Source organism: Podarcis erhardii (assembly GCF_964252035.2).
Source record: "Podarcis erhardii genome assembly, chromosome: 8".
NCBI lineage: Eukaryota > Metazoa > Chordata > Lepidosauria > Squamata > Lacertidae > Podarcis > Podarcis erhardii.
In genome coordinates, this window is record NC_138499.1 from 46567042 (window position 1) to 46587389 (window position 20348).

General features: G+C 42.0%; 1 protein-coding gene across 4 annotated transcripts in view; it reads left to right on the forward strand.

Annotated features, from left to right (window-relative positions):
• The window catches only part of TMEM241 (transmembrane protein 241), a 40218-nt gene extending 23011 nt beyond the window's left edge, over window positions 1–17207 (forward strand). For 3 of the 4 annotated variants that reach the window (XM_081874948.1, XM_081874950.1, XM_081874947.1), the window contains 3 exons: window positions 1360–1453; window positions 10857–10921; window positions 15744–17207. In XM_081874948.1, the coding sequence (XP_081731074.1) occupies window positions 1360–1453; window positions 10857–10921; window positions 15744–15804 (220 nt within the window). In that variant the 3' untranslated portion in view covers window positions 15805–17207. Of the gene's footprint in view, window positions 1–1359; window positions 1454–10856; window positions 10922–14565; window positions 14669–15743 lie in introns of those variants that run through there. The other variant, XM_081874949.1, reaches the window with a different exon arrangement.
• The last annotated feature ends 3141 nt before the right edge of the window (window positions 17208–20348 follow it).

Sequence of the window (20348 nt, forward strand, 5' to 3'; positions counted from 1 at the left end):
TTACAGCAACATTTCCATGAGTTTAGCTGCTGAAATAACAATAAAATACATGAATATAATAAATTAAATGATATAATAGAATATTTGTATCCTGCCCTTTCACCAATAAGCTCAGCTTGGCTTCAAGCTTGATGGCTGAGTAGATATTTGAATCTGGGTTTCCTATATCTAGACAGAATGCTGTAGTCATTACAGAACACTGGTTTGAATCCTGAGTTTGGATGTTGCTGGTGGGAACACCCTAGGATCAGATTTCTGTTCCTGGGATCCTGTCACCCATGGAAGAGGAGTTTGTTCATCCCAAAAAGTATTTCCAGAAGGATGGTGGACACTGTAGAACAGTGTTGCAGCAGCTGCAGGAGGAAGGGGGAATTGGTGAAAATTACCTCCTTCTCCCTTCTGCCAGTGGGATTCTGTGCTAGATCTAAAACTTCCTGTTCAGAGAAAACAAACTGAGGAGCCAAGCCACTGCCTTTTGCCCTGTCCAATAAACACTGCAGTTTTCAGTGCTCATCTCTGTAAGACTGTTACTTTTGAAAGACTGTTACTTTTGAAAGATGTCATTTCTATGGTGCATTCCTGGTTATTTGTGCTCATGATGGTTATCGTGGTGATTATATTTGATCCCACTTTCAATACTGTTAGTGGCTGCAGACATTTCAGAGTGGCCTTACTGCTTTGTTTTCAGCCAGTGCATGCTCCACAGTTTCCTGCCGAAATCCTATTGCTTTTTATTCCACAAGTATTCCAGGGGTTGTTTACATCCAAAGCATCACCAGTGCAATTCCAGTGGGGCAGTGGCATTGCTGTTTCTTCCCTTCTGCGCATCCCCCAAATCTTATTTGGTGGGTCCCCCAACCTTCTGGAACACATTTTCATTCTTGTATGGGGAAGCTTCATTCTCTAGTGTAGGAATCTTGCACTAGTACAGGCTTCCTCAAACTTGGCCCTCCCGATGTTTTGAGACTACAGTTCCCATCATCCCTGACCACTGGTCCTGCTAGCTAGGGATCATGGGAGTTGTAGGCCAAAAACATCTGGAGGGCCAAGTTTGAGGAAGCCTGCACTAGTAGAATAAAAGTGTTCTTCCCCAGGGTCCCCCCCCCTCCAGTTTGTTGTGCTATAGTGCAAGTGCCCCTACAGACAACAATAGTGCAGTAATATTCTGGAAGCATTGCAGAACATCTCATAAAGTGGAATGATTTGTGGGGATGGTCTAGTACTGTATAACTCTACCACTATTGCACTATTATTGTGTCAATGACATCTTGCAGAATACACCCTCCGGTCTGGAGGGATCCTTAGTTGAAAATGAGAATTCTCTCCATTAATGGTGCTGTCTACTACCACCTTCTGCAGCGGTCTTCTGGGATTCCTTCTGACCTTATATACCATGAAGCTGAAAAGCAACACATCCTCAGGACAGTATGCAGCCTGGAGTTTCCTAGCAAAGGTAAGATGTGTGCAGCTCTGTTTTGGTTAGGTATTTAAGAATGAGCATCTGTCACTCTTTCATCTAACTCCAGCCCATTCTCGTTATAGTAAAGGTAAAGGGACCCCTGACCATTAGGTCCAGTCATGGCCGACTCTGGGGTTCTGGAGCTCATCTCGCTTTATTGGCCAAGGGAGCCGGCGTACAGCTTCCGGGTCGTGTGGCCAGCATGACTAAGCCGCTTCTGGTGAACCAGAGCTGTGCATGGAAACGCCGTTTACCTTCCCGCCAGAGCGGTACCTATTTATCTACTTGGACTTTGATGTGCTTTCGAACTGCTATGTTGGCAGGAGCAGGGACCGAGCAATGGGAGCTCACCCCGTCATGGGGATTCGAACCGCCGACCTTCTGATTGGCAAGTCCTAGGCTCTGTGGTTTAACCCACAGCGCCACCTGCATCCCTATTCTCGTTATAACCTACTGTAAATAGTTTTTTCCTCCAACTATACTTTATATCCACCTTTATTAGATGAATGGATCATTAGAGTGGCAAAAGGATGGTATTCATCCTCTCCAAAGCAAATTAATGTGTGGGGTGGTAATTCTAAATGGCATTTGTGATTATCAGGTCAAACTGGGCTGCAGTATTATTCTTGTGTGATAATAATTTGATTTTGTGAATGCACCTGCAGATTAATGTATCTGAAGAGGTGAAAAAGTCAAGGGTTGAATCCCACAATAAAATGACATATATTCATCCAGTGTCACAGTATGGAACTGTATCAGTTTCTAGACACACCATTTTGGTTCATCAGTAACAGTTTCCATGGTGACAACCTCATTTCTGGTTACACTGTTATTCAGAGATTAGGCTCCAGATTGTATCATGGATAAAATTAGTGGCAACGTGACCATTGGCTTAAATAAGACAACCGATCCAATAATGATTTTCATGGTGATCATAAAAAAACTTTTATTTTAAAAATCCTTAATATTGTATCCATGATATGTTTGGGTTTTTCAAATCCTCACATTATACTCTGTGAGCATTGCATGTTTCACATCAGAGAACCTGCACATGAACTGTGAGAGGGGCAAATTCCTCCTCCTTTGGTTTCCTGTTCAAAAAAACATGTGTGCAAACACTCATTCTGTTGTCTTAATTCATTTTCAATTTTGGGTCCTAAGTATGTCTTGCATATCTGCCAGAATGCATATATATAATTAATCAGAATTTGACAGTTCAATCTGTGTGCAATTTCAATATCTGAACAGGATGTAGGGGAAAAGATTGGGGCAGGTGTCTTGTTGCAGCTTTAAGTCAGCTTTTGGTTGGTTTCCATAGAGATAGCTTGATAATAGTTGTGTAGTATCCAGCACTAATTATTGCACTGAAAGTGCTTCAAAGTCTTCAAAACTGTCTCCATAACAACACCTTGGTATCTAACATAATTATTAAATTTATCGAGGAAGTGGAATTAAGTGTCCCTGGCTCTTTAAAAATACAACATCGGTAGAAATCCTTTAACAAGCTGATACCACATTATGGTCACATTATGATGATAAGCAGTGTATACACTTGATTAATAAATATCTGAGATTTAATCTTGTTCATACTATTTAAACTATCAAAAACAATGTCTAAAATTGTAACACAGCATTTTTTTACAGCTCTCAGTGGATTAACCGCACTCAGGCATCTAAACAGAATATGCAGGAAGGCAGAACTACATAGTGTGGCTATGAACTGTTAGACAAATAATTACAGTGGTGCCCCGCAAGACGAACGCCTCGCAAGACGAAAAACCCGCTAGACGAAAGGGTTTTCCGTTTTTCGATGCGCTTCGCAAGACGAATTTCCCTATGGGCTTGCTTCGCAAGACGAAAAACCGCTAGACGAAGAGACTCGCGGAACGGATTATTTTCGTCTTGCGAGGCACCACTGTATACAACATGACTAGTTTGCAATGAATGTTTGTAGAGCAGCACCCTGGCTCTGGAATGAGCTTCCCTTGAGCAGGTTCTGGCAACAAGGGAAAACATTCTTATTTTACTAGGCCTTTGAGCATTAGTGGCACATTTAATTTATATTGTCCTTCAGATATGAGCAATACTGTGAGTGAGATGGTTGGGTGCTGGTTGTAGAGGTTTTAGTGATTTACAGTGGTGCCTCGCAAGACAAAAATAATCCGTTCCGCGAGTCTCTTTGTCTAGCGTTTTTTTCGTCTTGCGAAGCAACCCTATTAGCAGATTAGCGCTATTAGTGGCTTAGCGGCTATTAAAGGCTTAGCGGCTTAGCGGCTAAGAGGCTATTAGCGGCTTAGCGGCTTAGAAAAAGGGGGGGGGAGCGAAAAAATCGCAAGACTCGCAAGACGTTTTCGTCTTGCGAAGCAAGCCCATGGGGAAATTCGTCTTGCGAAGTGCCTCGAAAAACGGAAAACCCTTTCGTCTAGCGGGTTTTTCGTCTTGTGAGGCGTTTGTCTTGCGGGGCACCACTGTACATTTCACTTTTAATTACTGTGTTGCATTTATTGCTTGTTACTAGATGTGTAACTCACCCTGCGACCTTAGAGCGATTCAATGAATGAATTAATAAAAGTAGGAGAAAGTTGCCTATGCAAACCACATTTTAAATGTAGACAAGAAGTGCCCAAGGAAGAGAATGAAGAAATACTATTTACCTGGTAATATTGTGAGTTAATGCAGTAACATTATTATTGCTGAGTTACAGAACTAGGATAGAATATATTACAGTCTTGCATCAATACTTCCTCCTTGCCCGGATATACAGTTATACTTAAGGCAACAGTCTTTGCAAACCAATTGATTACATTTCCCAGGTCCCAACCCTTGCAGCCATTCAGTGGTCCCAGGGCATATGGTGCAGCATTCTTGATGTAGCCTATCAGGTTTGAGATTGGTCAGTACCTAGTTGGAAGATCAACTGGGAATCCTAGATACACACTGAGCCCCATCATGGCAAAAGGGCAGGATCAAAATGTGATAAACAAATAGCAACTGGAAAGCAACCATCTTTTCCCTTCCCATCATCCATCATTACTTCTTCCTTCCTTTTAGAATAGAATAGAATCCTAGATACACACTGAGCCCCATCATGGCAAAAGGGCAGGATCAAAATGTAATAAACAAATAGCAACTGGAAAGCAACCATCTTTTCCCTTCCCATCACCCACCATTACTTCTTCCGTCCTTTTAGAATAGAATAGAATCATAGAGTTGGAAGGGATCTTGAGGCTCATCTATTCCAACCCCATGTAATACAGGACTATGCAGCTGTCCCTTATGGGAATCGAACCTGCAACCTTGGCATTATCAGCACCACACTTTAACCAGCTGAGCTATCCAGCTCATCTCCCATGTGTGAGACTATCACATAAACTGTGTGAAAGATCCAACCTGAGTGGCACAGAATAAGAAAGATGCTTATTGTGATCAATGTCCAGTCAACATCAAAAGTTAAATAAACACGTCGTAGACCCATATCACTTTTTGTTATGCAACGCCACCTCTACTGACTCATGCTTCCCACTACAAGAGGAAACTGATCTATCAAGGCTAAATTTATCAATGAAAATTATCCATATTTCTTTCCATCCCCACCTTGGCATTCCAATGTTTTTATTTAGTCTCTTTCTTAAGTGATTTATATTTGGGAAATTCTAAGCGGAACTATGATTCATAAACATAATTTTAAATGGAAGGGAAAGAATAACAAGTCTTTGTCTGGGAATAATTTCCATTGCTAATTTGCAAGTACAGATTCCAGATGTTCAGTGAACAGAGCATTGCAAAATATGCTTATACAGAAGATTTTAAAATTACACCATTTATATCAAGCATCCTTCGAAGAGAGTACAATTTCCATTCTTATATAACACAATAGTCTAATATTCCTTTCAAGATCTGTTGTATTCCGTTTTTTCTTTATGGCTTTCAAATCTTACACAGAAATCTTGTCCTTCCAGCCTGCATCACTAAGTGCCATTCCAGGTGGAGGATTTTGAAAATGGTGGAGTAGTTAGGAGCATATGGAGATATAGAGAAAGATAAGACAAGGGAAGGCAGGTCAGAGACCTTTTGGGTGCCATCTTTTCTTCTGGTAAATGCAAGGTGGTTGGAGAGAAATATCTGCTGATAGTTACCTTGGCATGTATTACCAAGATAAATGAAACATATAGGGTTAATTTGTCTTGGCTGGGTCCACCTAGGTGCTTGGTGCAACCACCACCAGTGTCTAAAGCACTTTGATACAGCTATCAAATATACTGCAAAGCTCAAAATATACATTATGCACAAATTATTATAGCAGTAGCTAGCGCATTGTCTATTTTAGAAAATGAAGTCACTTCTGGTGAAGGAGCAGAGGGAGGGAGTACTTGACCTTTTCCCTCCCACCATTTCCTTGCTCCAGCTCCCACTCACTGGATTTTTTCCCCTGTGGAGTTTCAAATGCATGTTTTCCCTTATTCTGAAGAATTCTTATGGGCAAAGGAACTGTGGTACACAAAGGGAGCTTCTTTGCTCACAAGAGCATTGCTATTCAGTTAGAGAGACCAGCCCATTTGACACAGGCCATCACTAGCATTTAAGAATGGACTGTCCTGTTGGGAGGAAGAGGAAAGCCAACATCATGCAAGTGATCATCCTTAGATATTTATGCCAGACTTTCCCAATATAGTGCTCCACAGATGGGTTTTTATTTGCAAAGGTTTCTATACTTCTGATTATGCCAACATTGAAAATATATATATATCACGGTGGTGAAGAGTATACAAATCATCAATAAAATTAGATTCACAAAACTAGTACACAATACATCATTTTATAGTCCAAAACATCTGTGGGGCACCAGGTTGGGGAAAACAGCCATACACATTGACTCCTGGCTTTCCAAACTGTCTTCTCCAGCATGATTTCATAAAATGCTTTTTAAATTATCAATGTGCAATTTCTGTAAAAAGCTACAGAAAAACTTTACATTTTATCTCTTCATAGAGGACTAAAATGTTGAACAACCCCAGTTTTTGCTATCATTTCTTGTCCTTTTCTGCTATAATAAAAATAACTTGTCGATTTTCTTTCCATTACATCATCTGAGAAGCAGCAAAAACATGCCAAAAAGTGGCAGAATCAAGACTTTAACTGTATTATTGTTGGGGCGTAATCTGAAACAGCGTCAGCAAAGCAGTTTGCTATCTGGCCTAGGAATTGTTTTGTTTTCTATGTTGTCCCAACAGAGTCATGAACTAGAAAATTAAATTATAAATGGAAAATTACCATAGATAAATATTCCCAAATGTATGGACATATTTGTGAGGACAAGCTATTTTTATTGATGAATGACATATATAATGCTTTTTTAAGATTTCTTGTGCTGTTTCCAAGCCCACCTCCCTCCCAAACGATTACAACTTGACTGAAGTATGATAACAATTTCCCATTTCACAACAGCTGACAATTGTGAAGAACATGCCGGCATTTCAGTAACTTGTTAATATTTAGTCAAGAGCTGGGGTTTTTTTTTCATGCTTTAAAACTGTCGGCTTAGAATAGTGAGCATGCCTGGAAGGCTATATAAGTCCCTCAGGCTGTTGAGCATGATGCCTAAATGCAGCCCTCGTGTTCAGAGGTCATGTCTACCACTGAATACCATCCGCTTTCACAGGATTCTGGGTAGAAATGATGGGAAACCACAGATGATGGACTTGATGGGTTTTTGGTCTGATTGAGAAGGACGCTTTGGAGATGTGGTTGTGAATAGACCACAGAAGAAGAAGAAGAAGAAGAAGAAGAAGAAGAAGAAGAGTAGTAGTAGTAGTTTGGATTTGATATCCCATTTTATCACTACCCTAAGGAGTCTCAAAGCGGCTAACATTCTCCTTTCCCTTCCTCCCCCACAACAAACCCTCTGAGGTGAGTGGGGCTGAGAGACTTCAGAGAAGTGTGACTAGCCCAAGGTCACCCAGCAGCTGCATGTGGAGGAGCGGAGATGCGAACCTAGTTCACCAGATTACGAGTCTACTGCTCTTAACCACTACACCACACTGGCTCCCCAGCATGCCAGTGGTCACAAATGATGGGAACTTGAGCATCTGGCAGCCCACATCTTTCCCATCCCTGGACTAGAGGAATTAGCTCACCTGTGCTGAACACCTGTGCTGACACGATAGCTATTGTGCAGCTTCCTAAATTAGTTCAAGAGATTGCGCCTGCTTTACTACAGTTTTATAAGCCTCAGCAATTTTGTTGGGTTTTTTAATAAAAAAAAAAAAATCAAAATATTAATCACCACTGGTAAAGAAATGGTTTGGATGATGCAACATCATCCCTTCATGTTCCCTAGCCTATCATTTTAATTCCTATTATTTAAAAAATAAGGATTCTCCAGTCACGTTAATGCTCTTTTCTATATCCTTAAAGGCCAGCAAAACATCAAGATGCTCAGGAATTAGAGGGGAAGGGGGATATTGCAATTTAATCCTTAATGTTGGGAATTTAGAGATGATGAGGGGACGCTCAAAGAGGGAATATATTTTCCTTGGCTGTGTGTCTGTGAGTGTCAATGCTGCTCTACACCATGTGACTTTTTCAGGCTAGGTCATAAGTTAATTGCTAGGAAAATACATTAAGGTTACTTTATTTACTCGAGTTGCTTCTTATCAGTGCTGCTTAGGGCTCTGATGCCCAGCGCCTGTTGAGACCAGTTCATGTTTTGCTTGTTTGACACATGGCTCTTTCCTTTTCTTAGATCTGCCAGAGTTCATGTTTACAGCTTAATGCGAGGGAAGGTCCAAGGGAAACGTGTATCAAACTAAACTAGGGTGGATGTGGTCAGTTGGTGGTGGCATCACCTTCTTTCCTTGGCATGTAGGCCACTACTATGGCAGCAACCCAGGTTTCAGAGACCCTGAGATCTTATCGATACTGTTGTTTAATGTGGATGGCAAACTTCCTGTACCTCCAGTAATTCTCTGTTGTCCGTATGATGTTCTCCTAGCAATGCTTTCCTCTTCCTCAGTCTGGATTTTCATGGATACACTGAGAAGAGGGTATGATAAAATCTGGACTGAGAGAGGGGGAAATGTAGCAAGGCAGTGATTTAGAGCAGAACATCATATAGACAACAGAGAATTAATGTGTGTGCAGGAAGCTTACTATCCCCATTAAACAACAGAATGGGTGAGCCCTAAAAAACGTTATTTATGCAGAAATCATAAATAATTTTTTTTAAAGGGGGGAAGAAATGTAGTTCCTAAGGAATGGGGTAGGGAGGGAATTATCTACCTGCAACCACAGCAGCCAAGTAAGGAGGTTAGGGATTGAGGAGTGAGACATAAGGAAATAAAACAATTTCTTACTTCTGTTTGGAGATACCTTATTTCTTTCTGCCTTTTTTTGGTTGTCCAGCCTGAGATGGTGCTGTTGTGTGCTAGGGCTGGGGAAAAGCATCAGCTTCTTGGGGTTCTGCCTTTGTGCTGGACTATCAGCTTAAAAGGGAAGCCCTGGCTATGCCCGCTTCTTTTAGGGCTGGTGTATAAGGCCAGAGAGTCCTTCCGCCACCGCAGTGTAGATGGGCTGATATCCTGGAATATTTCAATGGTGACTTTGCCCGTATTTTAGGTTTCTAACGTTCCGCAGTGCTTTGGAAAGAGTGTCTTTGAGCCTGTAGTATTCAAAGCGAATTACCACATCTCTTGGGGCTCCCCCAGTTCTGTTTCTGCCTCCTGGAACCTGGTGAGCTCTTTCGATGTCATTGAGGGACAGTGGTATGTTTGAGTTCAGGGAGAGTATCCAGTCATTAATGAAATGCGCCATGTCCTCCACTTCCTGGTTCTCTGGAAGACAACCGTTTTTCCTCCTGTCGCTGTCTGGTTGTCCCTCCAGCTTCATAACTAAAACTTTAGTCGACATTTGTAAGAGTTGGATCTCAAACTGGTTGGTTAGAGCAAGATTGTGTGCACAGTTTGTTTTTTTACAAAATTAAATAAATTGATACAGTGGTACCTCGGGTTACGTATGCTTCAGGTTACATACGCTTCAAGTTACAGACTCTGCTAACACAGAAATAGTGCTTCAGGTTAAGAACTTTGCTTCAGGATGAGAACAGAAATCGTGCTCTGGTGGCAGCAGGAGGCCCCATTAGCTAAAGTGGTGCTTCAGGTTAAGAACAGTTTCAGGTTAAGTACGGACCTCCAGTACGAATTAAGTACTTAACCCGAGGTACCACTGTATTTAGTTAGAAAGCATATCCAATTTCTGCTCAAATGGAGTTAGGGCTGTTTATAGGGCCTGCCTTATTTTTTTAATGTACTCATCTGAGTCTCTGCCCTCATCCATTGTGGCAGCTATTTTCCCTCCTTTGGGGGCCTTCATGTTGCCTTTAGGCTTGTGACTGTCAGTGTCTGAGGACTCTCCTGAAGCCTCAGGCAGAGCTCCCTCTGTTTCTTCCTGAAGAACTAACTTGCAGATTTGCTTTTTGGTCCCTGTATTCCTTGGATCATCACCTTGCTGAGGCTTGTATGAAACTTTTTGATTAGACGTCAATAGGATCCACTCTGCTTCGATTTTGTCCCAGGGTGATTGGAGACACAGAATTATGCCACCATTTAGCTTTCCAGCTAGCCATGCCCCTAGGCAAACAGACCCAAGTGATGAAAAGAGCTCAGGGTGTAGCTGGACTCTTTTGGAAAATAACTCAGAGAACTGTGCCAATCCGCCTCAGGAAGGCTCACCTTTACAGTTCAATAGCTTGAACATACTGCAAAAGCTCAATGAACTTTTGTTTTAGAATCTTAAAATTGCCTTTTCCTTCCAGCGACGCATGGTAGCTTTTGTTTGTCTTGAGAGGAAATATGCCTTCCCTCTCGAGACAAACAAAAGCTACTATGCGTCGCTGGAAGGAAAAGGCAATTTTATTTAAATTTAATGGAAGTTGGGAATATGGAAATCTTAATATTTTATGCAACATTCGACAGTAACACATAAAATAGATTCGCAAGTAAACAAGATCAAGACTCATCAGCATCATGGCACAGGCAGGTTTAAAAGATGCACCGTCTGACAATGATTCCAACAAATAGCTCTGTCAGTTTAGTTGAATGGGTCCTTGTGGTTAGAAGGATGCTGATAGCAACTTCAACTTAAAAGGCAAAACATCTAAGCCAATTTAAGCAAAATTAAGTGGTACTTCTGTGTCCTGCAAGGTAATGCCCTTCAATTATATCCTTAAAATGATTAATCTACAATTGAATCAGTTACAGTGTGGAGCCCTGGTTTTAAAAAAGTTTTCTTAACTTTTTGTACTGTCCCCCTCTCAAAATATCTCCTTTGAGTGTTAATATTCTTGCCAATGAATTTACGGGAAGTTGATGTAACAAATTTCCATCTTCCGTGTCTTTTCTAGGTTATAACAGCTGCTCTATCCCCATTCTTCTTTGAGATTGCAATGAATGTACCAACAGCCTGTTGGTAAGTATTTTGCGGGGGGGGGGGGGGGAATAAAAATTATGGCTGTTCTGAATTTGCTGTTGGATTTCCAAATTCTGTTCATTAATTTCTTCTGATTTTAAACAAAAACAGTTAAGCAACATTTTGGACAATAAGAAGATCACAGAGTAGTTTACAATATATAACCATACATACCATAGTAACAAACTATATTTTCCCCACAGTTAAAAGGCTGCTTTGGGGAAGGTGCATGGACTATGCACAGCAAAGGAATACCAGGAACACCTTTCATTGGATAGGAGAAAAGTTGTACAGAAATGCCATTAGATTAGCAAGGGCCTCAATCATTAATATAGATAGAAAGAAGGTGGCTAAGGGTGATGAGGATAAAGGTTTATAAAATTAGGCATGGAGTGAAGAAACTGGAAGAGGTTCCACACTCCTGATCTAGAGTGGAGGTTTTCAAGCAGAGGCTGGACAGCTGCCTGGTGATGATGCTCCAGCTCTGGATTTTGTGCATCAAGGTGAGATGTCTTACAGGACCTCCACCAATTCTGTGATTCTTGCTAGGGACATTAAGGTTTTGCAAGCATCCAAGCAAGTGAACAGTTAATTTCAAACTAGGGCTGGTAGCCAGTATATTTGCAGTGCTATGATATGGTATCATGCATAAGATCTGCTGAAGTTCAAGTAAGTGTTCATGGAAAGTTTGCAATTGGGTCTTTCTCCAACATCCTTCCCCACAAAGTAAAATGGCAGTATTTCTGAGCTACCATATCTTTTATTATTCTGGGCTCATGAGGAATAATGATATCATTATAAAATGGTTTGCACCATAATGGTTATGCAAGAGCTTGCCTTTTCAGGAGCAGTGGCACTTGCATAATTTGCAAAAACAGCCTGGTGGTGAAGCTAAGAGTTTAAATGGATGTAATGCTATTAAAATCCAGACAGCTTTGCATGGTTTGCCGTGTAAAAATGCCCTCTTACCAATAAAAACTACAAAAGTTTGTTTTATTTATAAAGTTCCATAAGGAGATTTGCTGTTTCATAAACTAAGCCTTGTGGCTTAAAATACAAGGTCATAACACTGAATTGTAGAAAAGGAAATGGAGCTGAGCCAGCGATTTGTGGATTCTTCTTGTTGAGTGACTTAAGAAAAGAGCTGGAGACACGACTTCCCCTTTGCTCAAGATGAATGAAGTGTGAGCTGACATCTTTAGAAACAAGAGACAGCTCCACTGAACTCTGCTACCTCTGGAGCCCTTTGTTCAAGCTGTGTTGTTCGCAAGATTAGTGCAGAGTAGGAAATGTCATTGCTAGAATGGTGATGGGAGAAGCGAGAAGCTGAGGAAGTGCCTTTGATGAATGTACTGCATGGACCGTTGTGTCATAGACCAGTCTGGCAGACTATTGTATAAACAGATAGGACATCAAAGTGATCCATCCAATTAAAGTCCCATTGTGAAGGTTACTTCCCAAGCTTTTCGTTCCAGAAAGAATAACTGACTGTTGACCATGCTGGCTGGAACTGATAGGAATTGGAGTCCAACAACTGGAGCACCAAAGGTTGCCTATTCTTGGTGTGGTGCCTAGATTGTTGTACTGGATATATGTGAATTCAAATGCCAGCTCAGCCCCAAAGCTTGCTATATGACCTTGGGGCCAATCTCTCTCTCTCTGTCAGCCTAATGTGACAGATGAGGATGTTGAGGATAAAGAAGAGGGGGTGCCATAGGGGGCCACTAGGGGGCGCATTGGAAGATGGCTGACAATACCATCTCTCCGACCCACACGGGGTAATTAAGAGGCTGTTATGGGAGTAGGCAGCCTCCCTTGTTGCCCCAAGGAAATGGGGAACACTGCCCTTGCCTGCTGTGCCCATAAATCACCCCCTAATTCGAAAGAAGGGGGTGAGGGCCCTAGGCAGAATGCCCCCGTGTGGACCTCGGCTCTCCTGGACGCTGTCTCTGATCGCGCACTAGCTGCAGCAATTTGGAATAATTAATTACAAAAGAAGCAAATGCACATATTTCAAGTGAAGAAGGGGAGTGAAGTCTGCTAATTTAAGTGACCTCTGCGAAAGAAGACGACGGGTTGGAGAAACAGGAATATTTTACGATGAAGATACACCAAAGGCTGGGTATGTTGACAACGGGACTGAATGGGGGGGGACCTTTTTTACTTCCCTTCTATGTGATTTACAAGAACCCCTCCTCATTAGAATCATCGGTTGAACTGACCCAAGCAGGATGATTAAGGTCTGTGTGGAGATAAACTTTAACCAAAAGTATGCTTTATGGAGATCGAGAAGCAATAAGAGCTTTTGGAATGGCGCAGCAATTAATTTGGAGTCGCCATCTTGCCAAAGGATTTATAGCCGAGAGAAGGAACGGACTCGTTTTCAGACTGCATTCCTGGTGAATCTCCTCAGAGGTTTTGAGAAAGGAGGCAGATTGGTGAAGATTAATGACGCTAAGACTGTTTTGATGTATGGAAGTGATGTTACATGGAAAATGTCTGGATATGGCTACTGGATTAAAAAAAAATATCCACGCAGGATTACAAACTATCTAACCATCTTGTGGAGACTATCAGAGGTCACAAAGAGAAAGGAAAAATATATGAAAATAACAACAAGAGATGTGGAAAAACAAGAAGAAAGGACTGGATAGTACTGTGAACATCATAAGGTTAGATTTGTGGACATTAAAACAGCAGTAAGAAGCAAGAAGTTGATTGGATCCCCTTCAGAACTTGAAATATGGGTACCCCCAACAAAAATTTAAAATTCGGCTGTGTAATTTGGAATTTATGTAATTTGGTTTGATTTGATGTGATTGGTCGGTTAATAAAAAATTATTCTTAAAAAATAAAAAGAAGAAGAGGGGGTACCATAAATGGTGCGATAAAATAAAAAAGAATTCCAACTAGCTACATTTCAAATAGGCTCTACCATTTCTCTTTTTTACTTTCTGCAATGATCACCAAGCAGTTTTCTTATCTGAGAGCTATTCATGGAGCAGACGTGCACAGAGATTGAGCCCTAGAAATTATTGTGTGTTTTCTCTGACTCCAAAAGCATAAAGGCTTGGGTCCAAAGAACTGCATCAGGCCCCTCCTTTTCCTTCCTGATGCAAAGAGCTACTCTTTAAGGGTCAGGGAACCCTTTGAAACAGTTTGTGATAGGACATGAGAGAGGATCTTCAGAGAGATGAATTGGGGACTGCATTCCAGTGAGAGATCAGATCATGAGATGCTTTGGATTCAAGCCACTATGTTGACCATGTGTGGAGAACATCAGCTCTGAAGGCCAAATGAGGCCCCTGGATGCCTTCCAGACCCCCCCCCCCCCCAGCCTTGCTTCACCCGCCTCTAATGTTTATTTCCTGGCTGGACTGTGTTCTGGAACCGATAAGGACTCTTGCTACTGCAAAAATGTAAAATTTACATTCATTGCTCCGCCCACCACTGGCGATGTTGGTCCCAAAAGGCTGTCCAGAAGGAGATGCAGCCTTTTTAAGAGGAGCATCATATGTAACATTAAATCATGGTTATTGCCACGTGCTGTTTTAGTTATTGATGTTTGCATCAGGCTTTACAGTGTAGTAGACAACAACTGTGTGATGTAGCAATTTTGTGTATGGTTATGATCTCTCTTGCAGCAGGATTTGACCCAGTAGAGAGATTGATGTTGACATGGACACATATAGGTGCAGGCATGACAAGTACTTACTTTGTTATCCCCACATCATACTTAGAGCCATAAGAGAGTAATTACTTTTTTTAAAAAAAGACCAATTACTTGATCCAAACCAGTTATTCAGAATTTTCCTAGGTTAATAAAGATTCATCCATCAGGCACTGGGAGGACAAGTGGTATTCTAGAAGGAAGTAGCGCCCTAACTGTAACAAAGGCCACCCCTTCCCTCTTCCAAGAGTGTTAAGGTTCATTAAATCAATAAATAGTTCATAGAGCTTTGTGATAGTTAGAGAGGACAGGACTGGAAGAAAACCCAGAGTATTATCAGAGGGCAGAGGGTGCAGCATTAATAGTCAAATAACATGTGGAGGCCCAAGAAACTCTGGGGCCCAGTGCTTGGAGTACCTTCTACATGTCAAACAACCTTGGCCGCCAAGATGTTCCTTTTCCCCATGCAGTTCAGCCATGCATGTATACAATTGCTTCTGGCATCCAGAAGGCTTTAATGGGTGGTTCCACAAAGGTGCCCTGACAGCCATTGTGCTCCTAAGTGAGGGACCAAGTTCCTGTCATCTTGAGGAACCAGGGGTAAGCAACTGGGATGCCATCATACTCTCAACAAATTACAGTGGTGCCTCGCAAGACGAAATTAATCCGTTCCGTGAGGCTCTTCGTATAGCGGTTTCTTCGTCTTGCGAAGCAAGCCCATTGACAGCTTAGCGGATTAGCGCTATTAGCGGTTTAGCGGCTTTTAGCGATCAGCTGTTAAGCGGCTTATCAGCAGATCAGCTGATAAGCGGCTTAGCGCCTTAGGAAAAGGGGGGGGGGAGGGGAAAAAACCCGCAGGAACTCGCAAGACATTTTCGTCTTGCGAAGCAAGCCCATAGGGAAATTCGTTTTGCGAAGCGCCTCCAAAACGGAAAACCCTTTCGTCTAGCGGGTTTTCCGTCTTGCGAGGCGTTCGTCTTGCGGGGCACCACTGTACCAGTGGTTGTTATTCTATTACTTAAGGAACTGAAGAAATACCTCAGCATGAAAATTACCGACTATTTTGGCAATGCCATCCTGTTCGGTGAGTTTCCTATGAATTGTCCAAGTGAATCTTTGTTAATAAAGCTTCTCCTCTGCTTTCTTTAACAGTCTTTTACTTGGTGGATTTGCTGAAGCCTCACTGCTTTACATCGAAAGGACTGGCATGTGAATATATAAGGAGAAATTATGAAGAGAATAACCAAGCATTCCCATCAGGGGTAATAGTGAATGAAAAATCCAAAGCAACAGCAGTGAAGATGTGCAAACTGCAAGTGACTTAATTCCATGTTCTTCTTTCTTCAAAGCCATAAAAATGTTATTAATAGCAGTGCGGAAAGTCAGGGCTCCGTTAACCTTTATGCTAGCCAGGCTAAACTAAATTGTGCAGTCTCAACTAAACTAGATCCACTACCGTAGAACCATCTGGGCATGCACTGCTGTAAAAAAGGTGCTTATCCTGCCCCCTTTCCAACTTTACTTCAAGTTCTGCACCATTCAGAATTTGACGGCTGTCCCTTTATCACAACATAAATTATAGGACCGTAGTCTCACTTATGAAGGAAGAATGGACAAGCTTCTTGGTCTGTGGCAGATTTCCTGGTGTATCTGGGTACAGGGAAGACTTGGTAGTATTTTGTGCTCAGTCTGGGACATGCATTGCCCAAGTGGTGTGCTTGCTGCTACCTTGCTCTCCCATCATACACAACTCCAGTGAAACATGAAGAAACAAAACCACGTGGGTCTGCTCAGAAAGAAGACCTGTTTAATGGGATTTGCTCTCGTGTAAATGCTTAAGGGTTGCAATGTGAATCCACTGCGGAAATCTGTTTGTATGTGCATGCAGAGGAAGAGGGCGCACTTTCTATGTGTTCTTGAGTGTGGACACAGACAAGCACAATGTCCAACAGTGCAATCGGACGTGTCTTTTCAGAACCAAATCCTATTGAATAGTTGTGTCATGATTGCAGCAGGAGGTGGCTAATTTTTGTTCCATGATTATAAGCAATTCCTACTGAGCCTTAAACATGAGCATTTTGAAGATTGGCACTTGGGAGTATCTACATGAAAGCACAAGCAAAGCAACTGTTTCTGCCATACCTTGCAAATAGGTACCAGTTCTGCAGGCGTTCTTGTCAGAGTTTCCATTCAGTTTAAGGTTATCAACCAGGTAGCTGATGATCCTCCACTGATGTATAGCACCAGAACAGCTGTATTCTTTGTGGAACACTTCTTCTGTATGGTTTTTTTAAACTAAATTAGGCTGAGTGACCTTATTCACTGTGAAAATAAAACTGTAACCAGCATAGATTTGGTATACCCTCTTATAAGATGGAAGTATCACATTCAATTATTCTGTCTGCATAAAAAAAGCTAAGAGATGTTTAGTTCAAGCTTTGGACTGCCCCCCCCCTACCCCAAATATCTGAAAACCAGAAACCACAATCTGATGTGTGTTCATGGGCGCTGGAAAGCTCAGCTAATAGAAAAGAGTACCTTGAAGTATAACTGATTAGCACAAGGCCATGTTGAATGTAAAATAACTGAGTAGTAAATCTTATTTGCATTTTTCAATGTGTCTTTTTTCTGTCTTGTATTGTTATCTATTACACACACACACACACACACACACACAAAAGCATTTACACATCTTAAATTCCAATAGGTGCAATCCCTACAAGTGTACAATACAGTGGTACCTGGAGGTCCGTTCTTAACCTGAAACTGTTCTTAACCTGAAGCACCACTTTAGCTAATGGGGCCTTCCACTGCCGCCGCGCCGCTGCCGCGCGATTTCTGTTCTCATCCTGAAGCAAAGTTCTTAACCCGAGGTACTATTTCTGGGTTAGCGGAGTCTGTAACCTGAAGCGACTGTAACCTGAAGCATATGTAACCCGAGGTACCACTGTATACAGTTTATAATGCAAATCTATATATGGCTCCTTGGAAGTAAGTCCCATTGAGTTCAGTGAGGCTTACTCCTGGGTTAGCATGCATTTGATTGAAGCCTCAATCTTTGCTATGTATTTGTAAGCATACTGACCTTCTTTTGTCGTTTCCTCTGCAACTGTGTTTCATTGGAATATAGGCAGTTTCCATAGCAATGTTAGCCTTCCGCTCTCTCCCACTCCCAGCCTTTTGGTTCTGGACAGCTGCCCCTTCAAGGGCATTCAGATGCCATTATCGCTCTTCATATCCTCAAAAGGGTTGAATTATGTACTTTTTACTCAGTCATTAATCAAAAGCCTAATGTAAAGCAAAAATAAATAAATAAACCCCTACATGGTTCAAGCTTCAAAAGGCAATTATTTAGGTAAAGTGAAGCTTTCATTCAGGCTTGCAGCCTGTCAGTTAGGAATTGAGAACAAATCATACATCTGTGATGGCCACAATATCATTATTATGGCGGTTGGGGAAGAACATTAGCTGCTACCTGCGAGTACAAAATGGGTTTTTGTATCTCACAACAGGTTGCCATCTTGTTTGGGATTTAAAGTTGCTCCAGATTACAGATCCATGACTCATTTTGGTCTAGAAAGTTGCCTCCCATCATACACCCACTCCCCTCTTTCACATGGCTGGAGAGCCTGATTAGCCAAGGAGACACACACACACACAACGTGGAAGAGCTACATATGAACAAGTCTGTAGGCACTTAAGTCCCCTCTCATGTTTGCTGACTGTGTGGCCAGGGATATGATGCTAAAGGCCCTGCGTGAGAAACATTCCAAAACTGGTGCACACGTACATAAAAATATTAAATGGGATGTGGGTGGCACTGTGGTCTAAACCACTGAACCTCTCGGGCTTGCCGATTGAAAGGTTGGTGGTTCGAATGCCTGTGACGGGGTGAGCTCCTGTTGCTCGGTTCCTGCTCCTGCCAACCTAGCAGTTTGAAAGCACGCCAGTGCAAGTAGTTAAATAGGTACCACTGTGGCGGGAAGGTAAATGGCATTTCTGTGTGCTCTGGTTTCCGTCATGGTGTTCCATTGTGCCAGAAGCGGTTTAGTCATGCTGGCCACATGATCTGGAAAGCTGCCTGTGGACAATGCCGGCTCCCTCGGCCTGAAAGCAAGATGAGCGCCGTAACCCCATAGTTGCCTTTGACTGGAGTTAACTGTCCAGGGGTCCTTTACCTTTACCTTTACCTAAAGATATTAAGTGGCAATGCCTGAAATGGAAACTGAGAATATGTTGCTATGGTTAATAATAATAATAATAATAATAATTTATTTATATGCTGCCCATCTGACTGGGTTTCCCCAGCCACTCTGGGTGGCAATACCAATGTGTATAATTTATTGCACCAATTATATATAATTTATGCATCAAAAGCATAACCAAGCAGCTGGTTTCAAAGGGAAATAAACTTTCCTAATGAGATGCAGTGGAAGTCCTATTAATAATATTTTGAGGAGATATATATAGCTGTAAGAGCTTTAGTTTATTTTGCCTTTCAAAATTAATGTGTTGTTTTTTAAAAAAAAATGTGGCTAAGTGGTAGTTTTATTTATTAAACAGTATTTTTTTATACTTCCTTATGGGCACTACTGGAGGTTTTGGTTAGGTGTTATAGGCAAAACTGATTGATTTTAAGTTACCTGTCAACAGGCTGATGCGGCATCAGCAATGCTTAATTAACTGCATAACTGAAATGTGGCTGGCAGCGCTAATTATTAATACATCTGGGGAAAATAAAACACTTTAATCCTTTCCTAGTCTAGGACTAGAAAAGCTTATTCAAAACATGACAGCTCCAAGTGCCTCTTAATAGGTACTAATGGCTTTTCAATAGGCCGTATGTAGCCTATGGCAGCTGGCAAGTCCTGTGTTAGATTAGCTGTGTCCTCATCTTGCAACTCTAATAGGTAGATGTAGCGTAAAGGTAAAGGAACCCCTGATCATTTGGTCCAGTCGCGGACGACTCTGGGGTTGCGGCGCTCATCTCACTTTACTGGCCAAGGGAGCCAGCGTACAGCTTCCGGGTCATGTGGCCAGCATGACTAAGCTGCTTCCGGCGAACCAGAGCAGCGCACGGAAATGCTGTTTACCTTCCCGCTTGGAACGGTACCTATTTATCTACTTGCACTCTGACGTGCTTTCAAACTGCTAGGTTGGCAGGAGCTGGGACTCAGCAACGGGAGCTCACCCCGTCGTGGGGATTTGAACCGCCGACCTCCTGATCGGCAAGTCCTAGGCTCTGTGGTTTAACCCACAGCACCACCTGTGTCCCGTATGTATGTATGTATGTATGTATGTATGTATGTATGTAGCATACAACAAGCTGAATAGGAAAGGTGTTTTTGTTTTTGTGCTGGCATAAGTCCTCCTCTGTTTAGCAGAGTACTTTGAAAAAAATGGACACCCCTCTTGCAGGTGTAGTTGTGATCTTTATGGTGTAAACCAGGCTTCCTCAGACTCGGCTCTCCAGATGTTTTTGGCCTACAACTCCCATGGTCCCTAGCTAGCAGACTAGTGGTCGGGGCTGATGGGAATTGTAGTCTCAAAATATCTGGAGGGCCGAGTTTGAGGAAGCCTGATGTAAACCCATGAAGTAGGTAGAAAGCTCTTAACTCCTTTGAAGACCACGGTACCATGCCTCAAATCTATACATTGCCACTAAGAAGTTATGATCCATTGTGTTCAATGGGAGTTGCTCCCTGGTTAAAAGCAGATGTAAGGATTTCAGTGTGCCAGCTACACCCTTGAAAATTA